The sequence below is a fragment of the Diorhabda carinulata genome, chromosome X (genome assembly GCF_026250575.1).
Source record: "Diorhabda carinulata isolate Delta chromosome X, icDioCari1.1, whole genome shotgun sequence".
Lineage (NCBI taxonomy): Eukaryota > Metazoa > Arthropoda > Insecta > Coleoptera > Chrysomelidae > Diorhabda > Diorhabda carinulata.
The window spans coordinates 51,999,514-52,022,537 of NC_079472.1; the positions used below are offsets into that span (position 1 = coordinate 51,999,514).

General features: G+C 33.3%; 1 protein-coding gene across 7 annotated transcripts in view; it reads left to right on the forward strand.

Annotated features, from left to right (window-relative positions):
* LOC130901866 (protein Fe65 homolog) overlaps positions 1 to 23,024 on the forward strand; it is a 95,654-nt gene that overhangs the window by 28,766 nt on the left and 43,864 nt on the right. For 3 of the 7 annotated variants that reach the window (XM_057813509.1, XM_057813508.1, XM_057813510.1), the window contains exon 2: positions 9,444 to 9,628. The exons of the other annotated variants lie outside the window; for them this stretch is intronic. In XM_057813509.1, the coding sequence (XP_057669492.1) occupies positions 9,469 to 9,628 (160 nt within the window). In that variant the 5' untranslated portion in view covers positions 9,444 to 9,468. The remainder of the gene's footprint in view (positions 1 to 9,443; positions 9,629 to 23,024) is intronic. 7 annotated transcript variants of the gene reach the window in all.

Sequence of the window (23,024 nt, forward strand, 5' to 3'; positions counted from 1 at the left end):
ATTTATTCAAACACACTGTTTACTTATCTATGCCAATGTGTTCAGAATGACATCAGATTATTTTCTGAATGACTCGCTGGATAACAAGCACCTATTTAGTATTTATACACAACGAATTTCTCGTTACCCGGAATTGATTCTATGAAAACGGCCACAACATACTGTAAATAAGTTATATAAGCAATATCAAGAAATTGCTGCTGTATAAAAAAGTGGGAATTGCCCGCCGCATCCTCCAAACTTTAGATTCTATTAACATAATAGAACAGGACCGACTTCACGATCTATCAGTAGACGAGTTCGTAGCAATATTAATTAAATATATGTACTTTCATTGTCCTTTAAAAAGAAATATTTTATTATATAACTGTCTTTGTTTGTTAAAATTGAATTCTTTGGCAAAAAATTAAATCTAATAGAATCTATATATTTTTCAGAAACAGTTTTTATTAGATCCGATGTGTAACTTGTGTCGTTTTGCAAACTAGAAGAAATTCTACACCAATAAAAATTTTCTGTTGAAAAATTTTTTATCTATTTAAATATTCTGATATTTTTCCTCAACCTAAATTTATGTGATATTTGATTATTTTTTCACAGAATTCACATTTTTTTGTTTTATTTATTTCCGTTGGATTGCGGATGAACTAGAAGTATTAAAATAAAGAAGACTTTTCAAAGTTAACTGAACAAATGATAGCTCCATTAGGTTGAGCCCAATTAACCTGTAGCCTCGATCCACATAATCTTGAAATTAATCTTTTATTGGAAACATCTAAAACAAATATTAAAAACTAGAAGAGTAAATACATATTTTGGATTATGGTTTCTTTAAAGCCTACCTAGGACACAAATGTAAAGCTCGTACATTATTCAGGATTAAGATCTAAGAGAACTATTTATAATTTTTATGTTATATTTGCATTTACATTTATTGGGTGTTCTTGACTAAAAATGACTAACCATGTGTATTTTTATCAAACGTATTTCATTTCACATTATCCACCAATCCAAACGTATCAATTAGTTGGGTACCATCACACATCGATATCCAAAACGAAAAAGCAGACAAATGTACCAAAGGAAGCAGCAGATAACAACAAAACAACAATTGTTATGATAGCAAACGACTTTAAAGAGACAATAAAAACAAAAGTAAAGTGTAAGTGGCAAAGAGAGTGGAACAGATCGCAGTCGATATTAAAATCTATGAAACCATCTGTCCAACCATGGAAAAACAGTTTTACAAATCGTACAGACCAAATAAAATGGATCGTCTAAATCTACGACACACTAAAGTGACTCATATATATTTAATCGAGAAAACCCACCAATAAGTGAAACTTGTAACGAGAATCTGAACGTGAAACACTTATTGTTGAACTGTCAAAAGTACAAAAACGAAAGACTAACAACTTTCCAAAAACCATAATTTCTTTACTTAATAATAATTGTCTTCTTCTTATTCATTTTTAAGCTCTCATGATCTGTTAGTTTTGCAGGTTCCTCTGTATCAGTACCTCGGAGGTGGACTGCCAGCTGTTCATCAATCTCTTAGGTGGTCGTCCGGGTTCTCTTTTCCCTATTGGTTTACCTTCAAGTACGATTCGTGGCAGTCTACTCTCTTCCATTCTTCTCACGTGGGCGTACCAGTATCTTTTTCTTTGTAATAGCACAAAACTTAGCAAATATCTAAAAGATACTCAACTGTATCATAAATTGTGAAGACCTAACATATCGCTAATAACCTTTGATGCAACAATAAATATATAAAAAAAAATCTATTTTACATCTTTACTGTTTTCCACTCAGTTTATTAGAAAAATTATGAATTATTGGGTTTATTTTTTTTTTCTCTGCAGCTATTGGTTTTGGGAAAAAATTTGGAGATTAAAAAATATGTCACTTATACATCCTACCTGTATGTTAAGTATACTTATACTAAATCACACGGCTCATACTATGCAGTCACTTTCCTAGGGATTAATTTAGAGGAATAATCGAGTAATTTCTTAATAACTTACCTATAGAATGTTTTACTAGAAGAAGCTTCATTCGTTATTGTACTATTACCAAACAGCCCTTAAACTTAACCATTATAAAGTAGAAAATTGAACGTTAAATGTTCTTACAAGATGTAATATGTACGAACACTTGATAAAGACTAATACGCTCTGTTATATCTTACCATAAGTTAACCATACTTCAGACTTCTCTCCAGAATTCAAGCTCTGGTTCCCTCCCTTCATACTTCAATGGTTGTAAGCTTGTATTAACGCAAGCGCCTGTGCGGAAGAAACACAAATATTTAATATAATTATGACCCTCAAAATTACTTCGCTATTCATCCCAATATTTGATAAATTAACAAACAGAAATATCGAATTTTTTAAATTGGAAGCAGTACATAAATTAAGGTATTAATTTGCCTAAATTTAATGTGAAGAAATGTGATTAACGTTTTGATTTATTTACTCTAAAATAAATTTTACTTTTTGTAAAACATGTTTGGTTCAGTTAGCTTCTTCTCCAATTTTTTTAGCGAAATAAACGATATTAGTTTCAAAGTTAAGAAAGTAGATTAATGAGGGAGAATTCTGATTATATATATATATATATATATATATATATATATATATATATATATATATATATATATATACTGTTTTTGAAACTTATGTTCATTTTTTCTCTGTAATGACGATACGGTTCATATCCCCTTCAACTTCCGATGTATTCATCTATTATACTTACTTCCCAACTTGACAGCTGTTCTCCATAACCTCAATCACTCTTCTGGTAGTCTACCAAGATTATCGAGTAGGAAACTCGTAAGGGAATACGAAAAATGCAACTTTTGACGCCCATATTAACCTATTTTAAATAAATTATCAAACATAGTGTTGATAATAAAAAGAGAATCATTCTGAACACACTGATAGTCTAGAAAATTTATTATATAATCCGAAGAACGATACTTTAGCAATCGAAATAAATCGATAACTATTCTTACATATATTCTAATCACATATTCTAATCTTAACATATTCTGCTTTCAAGTTTATAAGATGTTCTAACCTTTTTACCCCTTCCAAATAATAGGGAACAGGAAAAAGTCACGGGGGGTCAAATCTGGTGTATACGATAGCGGGTTAATAAATTCGAAGCGCAATTCGTAAATTTTATCCATGGTGATTACCGAATCGTGAAAAGGTGCATTGACGTGATGGAAAAGCACTTTTTTCTTCAATTGCGGTAACTTTCTTTTAATTTCTTCCTTTACCTTATCAAACAATTATGACTACTACTCCCCTATTATTGTTTTATATTTCTGAAGATAGTCGATGAACACAATCCCGTGACTATCCTAAACACGGTAAAAAACGGCCCCCATTTTTCCGAACTTTTTCAGAGCAGGTTTCCCCTTTACAATTAACTGTTTGAATTGTTTTTTTTTAATTTTAGGAGGGGAGTGGTGGATCTAGGTTTCATTTACAGTTAAGAATCGATGCAAAACGTTCGACTTAGTTTGCTCAAACTGTGTCGCAGTTTTTAGATGTGCGAACATATCTGATATGATAGATTTGCATTGTTTGGTTGGTTCTTACATCTTGGAGACGTGCAATGATAACTATTTCTTGCTTGCTTAATCCAAAACGTTTATACCGTTAGCTACTGAGATAAGTTTGAATATCGACATTGAGACTTGATTCTCTGTATAAGTAATCAATATCTAGCGTGAAGTAATCGTGGATAACCAGTATTCAAAACACTTGCTCTATTTCAAACCCGGCGCGTGTACTTCAATATCTATTTATACTTTGAAAATACTACTATTTTTCGTTCGAAATTATTAGTAAAAGATGGTCAAGACGTAAATTTATGCAACGCGCATTTATAGATTATTTTCGATATATATATGAATAGTAACCAAGTCTTTGTCAGCTATTTTATGAGTGGCTTCTTATTGGGAACGTGGCAAGGAAACACCAAAGTGGACTAAATTTAATATATTTTCTGAGCTTTCGAATACTTAATTAATTAATATTTCTATCAACATCAATTTGAATATTGAATTTTGAAACCTATGAATTTAAACTTTTTACAATAATTAATACAATTCAAATCCACCAAAAATCTTAATTAATTATTTCCCAGACGATGAATACTTAAGTATTCGAAAGCTCAGGAAATACATTAAAGTTAGTCCACGTTTCCAATAAGAAACCGCCAGTTATAGGATCAACACGAGGACATTCAACAGACGTTTGAATTTGATCGAGTCAGTAGGTTGTGCGTACTCATTATTTCAGTGATTTTTAAGGGCATTATGAAAACTAGTTCGACAACGGCGTGCTCAATTTTCTTCAAACTTGAGCACGCCGTAATAGAAATTTCATCAGGTCTAAGGAGAGAGTGTAGTAAAGTGACCAGATGTTGGAGAGGACCTTCAACTACAAGATCAAATTTCGATAGAATCCTAAAAGTTTTCCGTTAAGATCATCGGTTGATGATTAGAATGATCGAGGAAGAGTTAACTTCGAGGCCGCCTGTTGCCTATTCATTTTTAGTCGCCTCTACTAACTTCTGAAATTCTATAGCTTAGTTCACAATTATTTAAATTACATTTTTCATAAGGGAAGTAAACCTCTCTCACCTGAACAAGTTGTCGCTGCTGTATATAGATCAATACAATCAATCAATACAATATCTCAAAGTTTGGATAAATGTATTCTAAATGCTGTTCGTGCAGAAACAAAGATAGGCTTGATGTATCAAAATTTTTTCAAGTAAAAGGTAGCTTTGAAAGTATACGAATTTCCGATATGTCTATTTCTAAATCATTAGGGTACATTTTTTCCAGGAAACTAGCTTTTCCCTTAGAACCGAAGTCACCAAATTTTGTGAGAAATTTCTCGCTGAATTCATTATAGGCTTTTTGCCGAATATTTATGAAACGAAAAACGTGTTAAGTCTGAAGTAAACGCAGCCATTCCAATATCTTCATCAAGTATTTAATCAAATCTTCTTTATTTTTTTGGTTGTCTATTTTCCATTTCTCTAGTATTTTCTCTCTATACGTTTATTTCTTCAAAATACTTAAAATTCTATTGTACATCTATGGAAAACTCACGGAGTGATTCCTGAGAATCAACAACGGTGATAAAATCTCATCAAAACTTTTCTTCTCTTTAAACAAAATTTGCCGACTTTCTAAATCTGTCTCCCTAGGCTACAGCCTGCTCCTAAATCCATCACTGATCAGCACAATTTCAAGACAAAGTTTTTAACCAATAAAAACATTGTGGTAGCACCTCAACTGCCCTACTCACCTTAGTCCTCCTCTTCCCTAAATTGTAAACTAATTTTGGGGCATTAGAAACATTCCAACGATTGTAACAGACCAACTGAAGACTATATAAGTTCCAGCATCGCTGAAATCAGTGAATGAATCGTTTGCAACAAATTTGAAGGCGATGACATAAGGTATACTGGAATAAAACTACTTTAAAAAATCAGTCTGTTCGATTTTAACGCCTCGTAAAATAGTAATTGTGACGCCACTCCGACGCTGATACATAGAGAATTCCTTTTTTTGCTTATAATCCGTATTCAATACGCGCTTGCACTCTGTCAGCCAATAACCGCCCTATATACCAGATACATTGGTACCGGCGTGAAAATACTACCCGCCAAATAACAGCAACCATCTCTTGGAAATCGGTAGAGACGCTCCAGACAGTTTTCCGTCGCCGAAAGACGCAAGTAATATTGTTAATAGCGGTTCTGGGGATTGCCAACGATTTTTTGTTAGCGAGAAAATTAGGCGATTCGTTGTAGTTTCATTGTTATTTCGAATTGGAATAACGACGTTTCGGAAACGGGTATATTTTTCGCGAAGTTATTGCGTATATTATCAGTCCCTATGAGAATTTTAAAAGGTAATTTATACATTGCGTACTAGTTATATTTGACAGTGTTATTTAGAATGGTTAGATTATTATTATTTTAATGCCTTTATATAGATAACATTTTTCAATTTTTTTCTCTCATTTACTCTCTCTCAATTACGGCTACCACCTAAAAGTATTTCCAGCCATACAGGACGTCCCGAAAGTAGTTAAATAAATGGAATAAATTTTTTTAGTTTCTTACTTCTTAGATCTTTTTTATATGGTTTTGTTGATAAATTATCTTGATTTTTGGTCTCTATTAATTGAAATTTTATTTAAAAGTATATAATTTATTGGTTTTTAAATGTAATGTCCCATGTTTGATCTCATTCTATATAGAATCAAGTCAATTTTGAAAAAAGTTTTATGAACCTCCATAGGTTTTACCGTTCTTGAGATATTCCATTCTTTGCGGAAAGCAGAAAGAGTTTAATCCCGATGACTACATTCAATTCAGACAAGTGAAGTTTACTACAGTGATTTAGGATATTTTTCACTCTCAATAAATCGTTATATTTATTGTTCCATTATTTCATTATAGGGTATTCAAATATTGAAGTGACTTTGACAAATTCTTACTTTTTTATTTCAAATATACAATGAGGTTCACATGTATGGAATAAATTCAATTCTAGCGTTATTATGTACTATATGAAAAAAACCCGAAACAGGTCGATTTGTCTTCTTAAGTTGACAATTTACATTTTGAAAATATTATCCCTCTCCAGCACTCCCTCTGAATTATAAGCACCCCCTCGACAATTTTACATAAGAACGGGGATTACACGATGCATCTTGTTGGTAAGGAATATATTGAAAAATTCTTAGCCTTCTATAGAACCTTCAAAATTTCAATGTCAAAATATTTTATTATTCAATATATTCTTCTCCTAATTGGAAAAAAATGTACTCCTAGCTCGGCAAATCAGACCTTCACAACTTTTATTACCTCCTCGTTGGAAGAAAATTTACGACCTTCTCAACTTTTTTTCAGTGGGGGAAAGAGATAATAGTCGGACGGAGCCAAATCTGGTGAATAAGGGGGGTGTTCTAGTAATTCAAATCCTAAATCACGAATTTTTTGCATGGCAACATGAGATTTGTGTGCAGGGGGGTTGTCCTGCAAAAACAAAACACCTTTGGATAGCTTTCCGCATCTTTTCTCTTCAATTATTTTCCGTAGAGTGGTCAGTAATGTCAAATAGTAATCTCCAGTTATTGTTCTACCCTTATCCAAAAAAGCAATCATGATCAAGAACCTTTCCAGCAGATTTTTTGACACGAAACTTCTTAGGTGTTGGAGAACGAGAGTGTCGCCATTCCGACTCGACATCGATTGTTGCTTTGTTTCTGGATCGTAGAAATGTACACAAGTCTAATCCATAGTACAATTCGGTTTAAGAAGTCTATATCGTTTTCAAATCGAGCACAGATCGAACGCGATGCTTCTACCCCTGCACGCTTTTGGTCAACATTCAAACATTTGTGGATCCATTTTACAGCAATTTTTCTCATGTCCAAATTGACGTGTTATCCGTTTTAGCCCAATTCGACGGTCTGATAAAATCACGTCATGAACTGCATCGATATTTTCGGGGATTGGCACAGAAATCTTCGTAAATCTGCTTACCTCTTAACCCTTTTAAATACAGGTACTTGATGATGGCTCGATACTCCAATTTTTCGATTTTCACAATTTCGGTGGACATCTTTTTTCTTTTAATTTATTGCGTAACTCTGGTTTACTTTTTTGAGCATCCTTAGTTTTCTATCATAGTGCATAAGGGCTCCCCATACCTATCTCGAATCTCTTTGGCTTTTTACTTGTCTCTAATTCATTGAAATAGCATGCAAGTATTGGGATATATTTTTGCAATTTTTCACGTGTGTAATTTTAATTGACACTTGCTGCTATTTCTACCAAAATTGAGTTATCATTTACACAAAAAATTTTATTATACCATTATCAATAACCTTTTCAGTCCATCCGACTCGAGTAAATAATTACCATTCCATCCCATTTGGTCACCACAGCTTATACTTGAGAATCACAACTACTAAAGCACAATAAGTCCATCACTCGAAAAGTCTTTTTGCCGTTGTATCTATAGCAACAAATACTCTTTACTTCATCTTTCTGAATCGACCTAGAAGAGCTTGAGTTGATATGAGCATCTGGTCAAAAACTGTGTTCATTGGACATTAGGATTCCAATGTTACCACTAACGAGAGCTACAGCAAGAAAACATTGAAACAAATCATATTGGTTCATACTAGAACAGCGAATTCGGTTGCATTACGCTCTGATTTCAGTAATGACCCCGGCAATGGTTCGGCCGATAGATCCGTCTCCTGTACCATGCTCTTGATTTCTGCGATGAAAATTCCTTTGTAATTTTTTTTTTACCAACCACTTCGATAAGTTTTCAATTGGATTTATATCAGGACTATTTGCCGGCCACGGTAAAGTCTCAATATTGTTTTGTGGAAACCATGGTTGAATTATGCTGGCTAGTGGTCAGGACAACTATCATGTTGGTGAATAAAATCGTTTCCATCATTGATATACCGATAGCAACATAATATTGTCTAGAATATTTAGGTAAACTTCAGGGTTGAACCTTGCACCAATTCTCCAACAAAGGCCAGGCCCATTGATACTCATCCAAGCCCAAACATTCTCTGAAAATTTTCCAGACACTTCCGTCAACATATTGCTTTCCAAGTCTTGAATTTGTGAAGACAAAAGTCCAGATTACTATACACATAATTAAGTATAAACATCACTCTGGATTGCTTGCGCTCATTTGAAACAATGCTTTCCTATCACTTGTAGAGTTTTGTCGAATCCGAAAATTTTATTCGTCCACATGCCTACCAATAGGATTTACTCTCCAATTATTTCTTGTTCCTTTTGTGTAACGTTTTCATAGCTCGGTATGACATTAGCTATTAGATCTTTTTATTGTTTCTTTATACATATGTGCTATTGTTGTATCTATAATTATGTACCAATAACAACCAAAAACAGCAACATCTTCTACTACAGTAAGTCAAAAATAATTTACACATCTCATTCTACAAGGTGGCCGCATGCGTTGAGTTGGTTCGTCTGCGGTTACGTGTGTAGGTTTGAATCACGATCGCGATACTTGTCGTCTAGCTACAACACTAGAAAAATCAGATTGCACCCTAGATAGGGAGAGTTACTGTGATTTGTTGATCAACAAATGCTTTGGTCTACTATCAAAGAAGGTCGATGGTCGGCCAAACAAGACCCATCACACCATAGCAACGTTCAAAGATTGGGCGGTGAGACCCTGGACCACCCTAAAGCCCATATCTAGCTCCCTGAAACCTTTAATCGTGGTAAACATACCTATTATCTAATAGTTATTAATTGAAATCGCCTTCGCGATGATTTTACCATTGATATTGTAAAAAGACGAACATTTTCCCATTTAATTATTGATATTTTTTTTGTTTCAGGTAGGGACGAATTCTTCTCATTGGGATGTTGTGTGGAGAGTTCCACAGAGCTCCCATAGGTTTGCATTTGAATAGCGTTTTTCTCTCGGCAAATCCTAGTCCTTACTGTTCACTGTTAACTTTAGTTCGTGGAATGGCTGCAATTACTGCGCAGGCTGTTCACGAAGATGAGGACATTTTTCTTGGTAAAGTGAAAAAAAATTAAAATATTTTTGGTAAAATCAGTAGCACACATTTTTATTTTACTTTCATCGGAATAATAACAGGTATTCATTTCATTTTAAAAATGAGTTTCTATTATTTCAAAATCATGGAAATTCCTCATTGTAAATACAAAGTTTAATTTTCTCCATTATTCCAAAATCCATACAATTAATTAACAAATTCGAAGTTTTGTGATGTTTTTACATAATTTAAATCAATCATTACTACTATTAGGTGCTCATATTACGAAAAACTGATCTGTTTATTGGAACCCCCCTTTTAATTAAAGAAAGTTGTTGCGACGACTTGATGGAAAGAAAAAATTATTAACAAAATATTTTTTTATTATTATTCATTGTGCTTGCTCAAAATGAACATTAAAACAAATAAAAAAAACAATAAGTGAAAGTAGATGCAAAGTTTGAAATAAGTTTTCCAAAATAAATGTGAAAATATCATGGAAACGATACACAACATACATAAGATATTGATCTATATCTAGTCAGAGACCCTCTTCCATTCCCAGTTCTCTTATTTTCTTATCAACTAGGTATATATGTTGTGATTAGAGAATCAGTTCAGGATGTGGCAAAAATCTAGCTGCCTAAGACCTTCGTCTTCCATTTCATTTCTTCCCAGATGAAATTCCGTAGTCTAAGAAAGAGTTTTCTTCCTCTACGTAACATAATATGCACTCTCTGTTGAATTAAACATCTTCAGGTGTCCGGTGACGCGGCAATGATTGTTCTTACCTAGATGGGTTTGTTCAACAGATCTATTCTGTTTATAGTTTCCCAGAAGTATCTTTGCCTTATCTACCTTACTTTTAGTATTGTCTCTATTTTCCTGCTGTCGATTCCCCTAATATTGAAACTAAGAGCTCTAATGGTTGCTTGGCTATCAAATAAGATGATAATAGTCGGTTTGTGATGATTCATTTATAAGTTGGACTGGAAAAATTTTTAAATTGCATATATTTCTGCTTACAAAGTACTTGTTGTAGTGCCCAAGATTTCATAATGTTTAGCTCTGGGCCCGTACAATCCTATTCCAGTTTGATCTGCTGTTTTGGAGCCATACCATTTGGCATTTCTGTTCATTTTTAATAAATAATCTTTTCACAAAACTGCGACGCGTATTTCATTCATTTTAATATCTGTTAACATCATTCATTGTTCAAATTAGCGCACCATTAAACTAGTCCGCACGACTTTTACAAAATGGTTTCAAACCAAAAATTAGTTCTTGTAGAGCTAGTTCCAACCTACAACCCGCGACAAATAATGACTTAGGCCGAATACACACAGATCAACTCAAAAGAAACTAATTTATGACCAAATTCATTAACCAGTTTGCAATGCATAACAACCTTTGTAATCGAATTTGAGCAAACGGAGTAACTGGTTGCCAACCAGTCGGCAAAGTGTTGGCAACGGGTTTTAAAAACTCCATATTTTGATTCGCTGGTGACTTGAATTACCCACCTTTCAAAGGTTTCAATGGACGAAGATTATTTTGTTTTCAATCTGATCACGACAATACGAGCTTGTGACTTAAGTTAGTAATTTGTTCTAGTAAAATTACTGTCTTCATTTTATTTATTTATTTTGTTTCTGGAACTATATTTGTTATTTATTCATGTAAGAAGCAAGCTCAAGAGGGTAAACCCGTTTACACTCGAGTAAATTGATTGGTGCCACCGTGTGAAGATGCCTGTAGATATTGATCTTGAACTTCTGAAGGATGTAGTATTCAGAAAAGACGTGTTTTGGTAGCTGATTCCAAAGACTTGCATTTCTCCAAACGAAGGAGTCCCGATAAATCGACGTTCTGAGCGTCTACAGGCAAACTTAGTGTTGTAGGCATTTCCCGTTGTAGTATCGGTAAAACAGAGTGAGGTCAGCGACCTTCCTTCTATGCTCTAAGCTGTCCAAGTTTATAGTCAACTTTAGATCGCTTAGTGGGGTTAAGTCGAATATCTTCAGGGTATGCTTGGAGGCAGAGTTCCAAATGTGCGAGAAATATTCCAAAGATGGACGAATAGGATAGTTTGTACAATCACAAAATAAGTTTGGACTGGATTGTTTGATTCGATGATGAAGTAAATTATTTTTCTCGGAAAGGGGATGTAGAATAGATAATGTCACAGACACATATCACCAAACAGTTGGTGACTTCCGTCACATTTGAGGTAAGTTTCTTTACAGTTGCTCCATGTGTGTGTATTGGGTCTTGGTGTTGATACTGTTCCTGTAATCTTACATCTTTAAATGAGCAATTTTCTTGTATATATTTATAAATAAGCGTTTTCTTATTGGGAACGTGGCAATGAAACACCAAACTAGACTAACTTTAATATATTTTCCGAGCTTCCGAATACTTATGTATTTATCGTCTGAAATTATGGTACAGTATAAGAAATATGTATAAATGTATAACAATAATAACATTTACTTACAATAATTAATTAAGATTTGCGGGGCTTCAAGTTGTATTAATTCTTATAAAAACTTGAATTCGTCGGATTCAATATTCAAAATGACGTGTGATCGAAATTTTGATTCTGGTTACTATAGGAATTTTTAATTGGTTAGATTATGAATGACGTTGAATTTTTATAGGTTAGATAAAGATATGTTCTAGTGAATGATGTTCAATATTGATTGGTTAATTAAAGGATGACATTAAGTTTTAATAGACTAGGTCCTTATGAATATAGTCTACTTTAGTGTACATTCCCACGTTCCCAATAAGAAAACGCGAATACTCGTTCATTGGTAAGAAGTGATCCAATTCCGTGGTCTCAATCTGCGTACGTACTCAACGCAACGAATCACTCATTTTTTTGTTGATTCCAAGGCCTCAATCTGCCTACTCCTTGGAATTTCACCGAGGAAATGGCAGTTAGCTCAAGACCAGCAGTGATTGTGTTAGTCTCAACGGTGTTCTCGATATTGAGCATATCATTTTTCATTTCTATTTTAATAATTTTGAATTATTTTGTGTGAGCTTTTCATTTCCTCGGTGAAATTAATAAGGAGTAATAAGTAATAAGGAGTCCACGGAATCGGATCACTTCTTAACAATGAACGAATAACCACCCTATCCCTACACTTGATAGTTGCTTCAAAGTGGAAGCCGAAACGTCGAAAATTTTCGAAATTCCAACGCGGTTCAACTCGCGAAATAAAATTTAGTATACAAATGGCTTCGGAGGTGATAAATTGATCCAGTTAGGATTCATTTTTAGAAAATGTGGTTTTATTCGGGTTTTTGATAATCAACTTAAACATAAACTTTTTTGGAATAAAAATAACAGTATTGGAAGTAGAACAACAAGAAAAGGATGGCGTTTGAGTAGTTCCAATCATCATTTTCTGCCTATGCATCCACGATGTTCCTCATGATCCATTTTCAAGACTTATAAACTGGAAGAAAATATGCGCGTTGATATACAGGAACGACAATTTGCTGATTATTTACTAAAATTAGGCAACGGCGAAGTGATCCTAAATACCACAGAAGAAATTGAATTGCCACAGAATATAATTTAAAGCAACAATAATATTGATAAAGTATTTGGTAACTGATTAGCCAATGAAAATTAGGTCGGGGTGTAAGGCAAAGCAATATTCGCTCCACTTAACAAAGTTTTTTGAAAAAATTAATGATGGTATAGTTGCTAAACTACCCATAGCTATGATTCAATGAAGGAAAAACCTGAAGGAGCAGAATATCCCAAAAGTGTCAACATTTCAGACTTGCCAACACATAACTAAAATTGAAAAAAAAATGCGTTAATAATGCGTAATTTAGACCTTTCAGAAGGCTATGCAATGGTGTAAGACTCATGGTAACAAGTATGTGTATTCACATAAGAAATGAGAAAATTTGGCAAAGAAGTATATATACCAACAATAACCTTGGACTCATCAAAAGGACAACTGGGATGCACCATGTAGCGTCACCAATTTCCCGTCCGCATTTACACTTTTCAATCTATTGGGGTTAACTTGGAGTCAACATTTTCAAGAGTTATGCAAATAACGTTAAAAGTTTATCTTCCAAATGAAAATCCTCGACATGCCCGCAATATAGTGTGGAAGGAAGTAGTATATTAAGACCCGATTTCAAAATTAAAACTGTGGTGACAACAATATTAAACTAATTGCACTCGTGATTTTCTATTGAAATAACCATTTCATATTTTTTATAATTATGTCGGCAAGATCGAAAAATATTGTGCATATTTCATCAGTATGGAATTCGTATTTAAATATAATTTTTAAAAAATACAAAATGCCGAGCAAAGCTGAGTCACTCAAGTATTAAGGATATAAAGTAGGCTCTAGACTATCAAGCGCCCTGATCAAAGGCTAGAGCAATTTGATTGTATCAAGCGTGATTGATAAAAACAACCGTTTTTTTTTCTTTTTGTGGTTTCTCCCCTTCACATCAACCAATGTTTAGGCCAACAAGCCCAAATCTACATTTTACACCATTATATGCTTCACACTCCTTCACTTCTCAGCTTCGACTGAGGGTTTTGATCAAAAGATTGAAGTGTTGATTGAAGTATACTTGAAGCGCCCATCAATCGGAGCCTCAAGCAATTGATCAAGCCGCTTGATAGTGTAGGGCCTCCTTAAAACGTAGAAAATTATAATTTATTTTTACTTGCTTCGTACAGATTAATGACACGGTCTACAAATAATTCATATTTCAAATATACTAACGATTGATTTATATTCACGGCTCAGATTCGATTTTTCGTTTGTTGCAGCAGTTAAAACCACTTCTGAATTAAACTAACTCTATAGTCGTCTCCAAAATTTCATTTCCCTTTAATTCACAGCACATTCGCCAAAATGTGAACATTTCACACTGTCCTATTAGACAGAGGCAGCTTCCAGTGCTACACAAATACGTAATTTTGTAACTTTGGATAGAGCAATTTACTTATTAAAATTTAACCCACTTTCTCAGGGTAGAAGAAGGAGGTAAAATGTTTATTTCAATTAGCAACATGAAGTAGCCGCTTATTTTATTATTGGTTGCGGATTCAATGCCACACAACTTGTTATAGCAATGCTGACGTAACGTTTAAGAATTTAAAAAATATACAATTCTTTCATTCTTTATTTTTAATCAAATATCGATTTTATTAACTCAATCAAATACAATTATTAAATGTTCCTCCTCAAATAAAGTTTATATCTGCGCAGTATTATTATATTTCCATTAATTCATCCAAAACAAAGAAAGCTACTCCATATATCTATTTTTATCGTATGAGCGAAGTTTGCTAATAAACTAAATTTCTTTCAAGAAGTACGTGGAGTAATAAATCATAATCGATAACCTGTTTTAACCAGTTTGGAAATACCAAAATCATTCGACAACCATAATTGTAATTAAGTTTAGGTATAAAGATAATGTTTCATAGAGAATTTATATGAAGGGTTCAGGGAAAAAAGCAGACATGTCGCTTTATTCTCAAACTAAGTAAATACCAATTTAATGTTGAAAAGGAAATATTTTTATTCTAAAATTAGAAATAATTCAAATTTTTCCAGAAAACTAAAGTTACATTATAGCAAAATCTTATGATACAGTTCTAAAGCTTTAAAAAGATCTTTTAACGAATTTGTTGCCAAAAAACAAACGAAGTTCATGTTTTCCACGGAATAAAGTAGCTACCTCATCTAAAACAAACAAGAACCATCCATGTCACAATTATATTTATAACAGAAAATATAGGAGTAATTGAAATTTGAGTAATTTGAAATATGTCACCGCTTTTGGACTACAAAACCGCATGAGGCTCATCAGGTCTACAAGCTTAGGCTTTGCGAGCGGTAAAGTACCTGTAAAGTAACAAAAGATTTCAAAATTTTTGAATTTCGTCTTTGTAAATCTGACCTATTACCATCGTATACGGGAGGAGGCAGACCTGTGTTTGTGTCAAAACGGTCATGTCCAGATGTTACCACTATTTCCTTTAAGTCTTGGATTTTAAATGGATATTTTGGTATGTATATTGAGTTCAAGGAAGACTTCCGATTCAAAATAATATTTTGTGACACACTTACTATAATTTCTAATAACTTCTTAAATTCTTCTGGGATCTCGAAGGAAGTTCTCAAATTCCAAAGTCCTACATTCTTGTCACATTCCAAAAAGGAGTGTCCTCTTACAGGAAGAGTAATTTTAATTTCTCTTAAGCCATAAGCCAAGGATGAATCGAAAAATGACAAAATTTGTGTAACATGACATCCGGCTTGATACGTTTTTTTTTTTAATTTCTTATTGAATTTATCTAATGATTGATTTTTTCAAAAACTTGAATGTTAGAATAAATAAATTCGAAGTGACTACTGTGCCACAATCCGTGAACAAAGGAATATTCGAAATGTTTAAGAAAAACGTAACACGCCGAATGGCATGTTACAAAATACTTACTGAGAAGACGACATAGAAGAACTGGAAATCTTATGCGACTCAGCCTTCTTATATTTCTATTGTTTTTTCTTATATTTCTTTATGTATTATGTGTAAGCACACATTTATTTCTTTAAGTCACGTAAGAAATTTTATTATTTTTTCCTTTACCGTGTTTCTATCTCAACCATACCTCACAATAGAATTTCCATAGTGCGAGAAGTGTACGTGCATCGAGCGCAGAGGCACATTTAGAAAATATTTCGTGCATCTAGCGCACACTGCCTGTGTCAAATGCGACGAGTGCTAGAGATGGGCAAACATACGAACTTTTTGAATAATTATTATCATTAAGACAAAACGAAAAACTATCAGCAACATCTAAGATTTTCCAAATTGGACAAATGTTCAATATATAAAATATTGAACAAAAATTGATAGAAAAAATCAATTTTTTTGAGAATGAAAGCATTTTTGTTAGAAGGTTCAAAATAATTAAAAATTACGTATTTAGAATTTTTCACTAAAAAAGCCTTTTAATTTAAGAATGGTTAGGTTATGTTAGATTAGGTTAGGTTAGGTTAAGTTAGGCTAGATTAGGTTTAGATACCGTCTTTATACCTGCAAATGTGCGCTTGATGCACCCTCTTATATAATCTATGCGCTCGATGCACCCTCTTATATAATCTGTGCGCTCGATGCACCCTCTTATATAATCTGGGCGCTCGATGCACCTTCTTATATAATCTGTGCGCTCGATGCACCCTCTTATATAATTTGTGCGCTCGATGCACCCTCTTATATAATCTGTGCGCTCGATGCACCCTCTTATATAATCTGTGCGTTCGATGCACCCTCTTATATAATTTGTGCGCTCGATGCACCCTCTTATATAATCTGTGCACTCGATGCACCCTCTTATATAATATGTACCCTAGATGCACCCTCTTATATAATCTGTGCGCTCGAATCGAATAAAATGCTTTGGCGCATACAGTAATAACACGATCTAGGACGCGCACTCGGTACGATTGGGTTTTCGCTTTCCTGTTAAAAAAATGCTTACCATGAGTTTTTTTTGTCAAGACCTAGTTTTGTGACAGGCGAAATACTATTCTTGTGACATCCTCAAGTGGAAAACAAAATTTCGGCAGAGTAACATGATCGATCATAATTCCATGAATGTATCGTACCTACAGAGCACCGTTGTCTGAGAGGATGGTTTGATGACTTATCATGATAGCACAACGAATGGATGTGTCACATGGGGATTGTACCACGGTGTTATATATCTAGAGATCCAGTCATTTTTATCTTTTGACGTTCTCCGCTTTAGTTATGGAGTTTCTACATTACGCTGGGTTAGGATTGCCCGAGCTTGCTCGAAAATTCTCTAGATAAGATTCCTTTACTTTCCGTAAACACTTTATTTTCTTTAGTAACGACTTTATATCCGATTTGCGGCATTTTGCTATAAATATATCAACATTTAGAATATTATTATATCGATAACTTTAGAGTGGTAGCTTTGATGTAAAAAAAACAGTTTCTCGTTAACATCTATGCTCTTTTTGTTATTACTATTTTTTTACTATTCTTTCATTTAGTCTCTTCAATATGTGAGCACTACTAAACTTTCTTGTTGCTAAACCACAATCTTGTTGCTCTAGGTACTTACCTTCGTAGACTGGTATATTTTATGCAAAATCAATGCAGATGGCTTCTTTTTATTAGTTTTTTTTGCAGCTCTTTTGCTCCCCTCTTTCGACAATAGAATGCCTCAGCCTTTCTCTTATGTAGATCATTCATTATAGTTAATTTTCTAATCTCATCCGTATCCTTTTCAGCAGACATGCTTTTAATTTTAATCTGAAATTCGACACATGTTGCACAAGTATCAGTTCGGGGTTATCCAAATACTATATTAAACTAGGTGTTAAAAATGGTTCTGTATGAGATTTTATCATTATTTGGATGCTTTTGCTCAAAGAGGTTTAACATTTTTTTCAGTTCTTCTGGTAAATAGGTCTTTTTTGTAACCTTTAATAAACTATGGCTCCGACAACCCTTAAAACCCTTAGAACTTTTCACATACCAAACGTCCATTTTTCTATGGATTTAATTATGCTTTCCCCATTTATCCTTAGGAGCTGCACCAGTGCGTTTTAGACTTTCTCTTATGTAAATCATCTTATTTTTTGTTATTCCATGAATCGAACAAAATACTTTGACGCATGTAGGAATGTAGCATAACCAGCACTGATATCCACAATAATTACTTTATGAATGTAGCCAAAAATTTATCAAATTCTTCTCTTCTCATGATCCGCTTTCATATCTACCTGATGCTAATGCTAATTTACACAGTTTCTTCTTTATTCCCGTAGTTTTAGCAGAGCTTCGCAGTACAATTAATGACATCGTAATTAAATATAATACTCATCTGAAACTTTCATTAAAAATGATTTCGAGTCTGCCCGATTGCAAATTAAATCACCTTACCACTTTAATTAACGTTTCATTTCAAAATGGTACTTTTCCCAATTGCACTCCTTCCTACGTTATCTAAGATCATGGAAATATGGGTCAAAAAGAGGTTTTTATCATACCTGTTTAAATATAAAACACTTACTACCCATCAATTTTGGTTTTTAAATAACAAATGCACAAATGATGCTAAGGTCTCCCTCCTAAATAATATGTACTCTAGCCTAAATAACTATCCCTCCACTGCAACAACTCTTTGTGATTTTTCTAAGGCTTTCGATTGTGTTAATCATAATATTTTAATCAACAAATTGTAGTACTACGGTTTTAGAGGAACACCTCTCGTATGGTTCAAGTCATACCTTACAAACAGAAGTCAGCTTGTAAGGGTTCATACAACGATGTCTTCTTGCAAGCCAATAGAATTTGGAGTGCCCCATGACTCAGTACTAGGCCTTATTTTGTTTCTTCTGTTTATAAACGACATCGCCTATCTAGACATCAGTGGTAAAATATGTCTATTTGCAGACATTAGTTCCTCTTGGAGCCAATCTGATCTCACAGCACTTCATAGGACCATATCTAGTGACCTAATCACCATTAAATCATGGTGTGACTCTAATCTTCTCTATCTCAACGATTCTAAAACGAAAGTTTTATCATATACATATACATTCCAGCCTTTTTTATTGAATAACACTACCATTGACGTCGTTAAATCTGTAAAATTCTTAGTGCTTGTTGTGGATAATTCCTTGAAATGGGAATTACATATTACCGCCTTATCTAAAAAATAAGCTCCAGCTGCTTTGCGTTAAGATCAGTTTCCAAAGAAGTGAACGTATCCACCTCCTTAACAGTCCACCAGATATTTACTCGGACTAAACAGCAGGGCTCACGACAGGCAGGGCTTCTTTAAAAGATTAAAAATTCTGACTCTTTCTTCCTTATTCATCTTTGAATAAGGAATCTTTTAGAAAGGTCGATGCACGGCTATCCACTTAGGAACGCGGAGCACGACCTTTACCTACCTACTTCATGTTCAGAATAAGATAAGCGCTCAATATTCTTTCTTTTTTTGTGTCTATAATTTTGTGTTTGATGGACTCATCTGGCTCACTGCTAGCCATAACCGTTAGCTGAATATTATCGCACCCACGTACAAAAACAACAATCCAAACGTTTACCGACCATCAGAATACTGAATGAATTGTTGAAACACGTTCAAAATAATCATTTTATTTGACATCGCTGGTTTTTTACTTGAACACTTGGACAAAGCTGTTTCTTTCCCTGTACGCTATAGATTGAATATTAATTACCTCAGAACTAAGCTGATTTATTTACTATTTGAGTATTCTAAACTAAGCATGTTTATTTGGAGAATAAATACCTAAATTTTGAATAAAAAGTGACATGTCCGGTTTTTTCCCTTTACACTTTATATCATTTTATTTCGACAAAATGAGAAATTCAAGTAATTATCAGGATTTTATATTATTTACCCAGTTAATATTGTTTACGGCACAATTTTGGTTCAGCAGTTAAAAAATATTATGTAGATAATTCACAGTTTGAAATTCCCATCGATGATTTCATAAAAAAATCAACAATTTATTGTGGAAGTCAGAATCTTATTTAGGTATTCAAGCGAATCAAAATAGATTAAGATTTATTTTTAGGAACATATTTTTATAAATTGACAATCGCGGTTGATTGAAGCGTATAACTCACAATCTACATAATTAATTATCGGGGATTCTACATCGTCCATAATCCCAATTAATGCTTGAATTTTTTCCCTTTTTACATGCTCTATTGCTCGTATCCAATTTTTCTTCGCAAATTAATTCTCTTGGGTTTAATTTACATTGGTAAGTTCGCAAACGTAATACTGTTCATTTTGTAAGTGACGCTGTATCATCTACAACATGTTTCTCTACTGCCTCATTGAATTTAATTCAAATTAATAGTTCTGCTTTCGATAATTCCAAATAAAGTTCTATATTATTCAAAGTAAGCTATTCATGAATAATAATTTTTTCATCCGCCGATGTTGGACATTTATTCAATCACCTACTAGGGTAACCAATCTGCAAAAATTATGTCGTGATGGTAATCGTGAAACTGCTGAACACACTATTTATACTACCACGACCCCAACACTCTCAATAACACTATCTGACGCCCGTTTTATAATTGTGAGTGTTGGTGAATTGATAATGTAAATATTATGAATATCACAAACATTTCTAGAAATTCCAACTTAATCGCCAACCTATTTTGTTTCAAAGAGCAAGAAACCATCAGCTACAAAATCGTCTTTCGATCATCCTATGTATAGGATAATAAAACGTCCACCTTTATCGGAAGGATATTTTAGACCAGTGGCTTAGCTTATTTACAGTATGGTCTGCGTTAAGTCTCATCTAAATAATAAATTCTCTGGTTACCATTCCTTTTGTTCCTAATTTCACGCAGGTACTGTTTCCTGTTTTCAAAACTGAAAAAAATACACTACTCGTAAAAGCGTATGTCTGCTGTTTAAAATTTTTTTATAACAACAATTTAATTCCTTCGCCAACATATATACTTAACAAATATCTTTAGTTGTTAATTTTCAATATGATTTTGTCCATTTCATTCTTACGTTAACAAAGATTGCTGCTATTTGAAATCACACATCGAAACCTCAAATAATTCTTATTATTAACGTCACAAAATCTACTGTTGAACAGATAATTGAAAATCCACATACTAACCCTTTTAATTTAAATTTTCAATGTGGTTGTTGAAAACCAGAGGTTTCTATCAGTAACGAACGAATTGATAATTTGCTACGTTTGCTGTAATCATATATTTTTTTAAGCAGGTTTTTCCAATTTATATTCACTAAAAAACACTATTTATAAAACAAAAAATCTAAATTAATTTATCTCAATCATGTACTGACGCCATTCATATACACAAACTGGATATTATAACGGTACTACAGAAGAAAAACATGTACACACACCAACCGACAGGTGATACCGTGAAACATTGTCTTACGAATGGAATATCTCGTTGTTGTAAACAAAACAGAATAGCCGTATCCTTAATTCGCATCGAGTGTTGTTATTTTGCCTCAAGATAGTATGAAGCGCTCTAGAATTCTAATGTCACTCTTTGAAGCTTCCAGGCACTATTTTAAACAATTTAAAGATCGCATTGAAGTTGCAGCGGTAAGGGAGTGGTATAAAGGGTAAAAAAAGCCCTAGAGGAAAACACAATGTTATTCATAAATTTGTTATTTCATTTATTTCATTCATAATTGTTTTGTAGAAATATAATATCTTCATTTCATGCTTGGTGTAATTGAACTTTATAGTTATTTGTGGCAAATTTTAATATTGAATTTTTAGTCAAAAGTACATTTAGTTCATTATCTTCTGTGTGGTCGTTCTTTTTCGTTCACAACCGGGTATTCACACTGCCAAAGGCCAGGAACCAGCGGTGAATAACGTTAAAACTGTGGAATTTTGTTTATCAACGTGGATTTTTATGTAAATTTGGATTCAAACTCTACTTACCCCCTTATTTAAAATCTATCCTGTGTCGAATGGTGCCTTTTATTTTTTAGCGGTGAAAAATACCCCTTATGGTAAAAAATTAGAAAATTGTCGATTTTAGCATGTATTTAGGTTAAAATTTGAATTAAAGCTCTACTTACCCTCTTCCTCTTCCCCGTGTTGAACCGGGATTTTTATATTTTGGAGGATTTTATGCGAAGTTTAAATATATTATTCGTAAATCTGTTGACATTCTCAAACACGTTTTTCATCAATCAGATTCATGCAACCCGTCCAAATCATTCCCTAATCATATGAAAAGTTTCTCTCAACGATTCTTTTATAATTAAAAATTATTCAAAAATATATTTATATGGAATTCAATGACCAAAAATTTCAAAACTACAGTTAAAATTTTTTTGATGAAAAAAATTAAAAAAACATTTTTCAAATCTATAAAATTTTTTATTTAGAAAATATCAAAAACAATTTTGTATAATTATATTTCATCATCACTAATATCTTCTTCCTCTTCTCGTTCGTGTCAGCTGTTGGTAAGCTCTACGTTTCTCTGTTTCCAATGCTCTAAAATTCGTGCTCCGAAATTTAAAAAAAAACAGTTGGTTTTTCAATAATAACTCGTCCAATTTTCAAACTAGTAACTTTTTTAGAAAAGAATTTTGTAGGGGATATCAAGTACCTCAACTTCATATCAATTAAAACCTTTTTCAACCCCCGGTTTCGAAAAAGGTGCAGCTCAAAGGGGTTACATGAGCCACATTTGGTACGCGAATGCAAACTTTGAACTAATGTATCTCCTTAAATTTTCATAGATTCAAAAAAGCCCAACATTTTTGGCATGAAAAACAATCAATATTTGAAACATTTTCTCGTAACA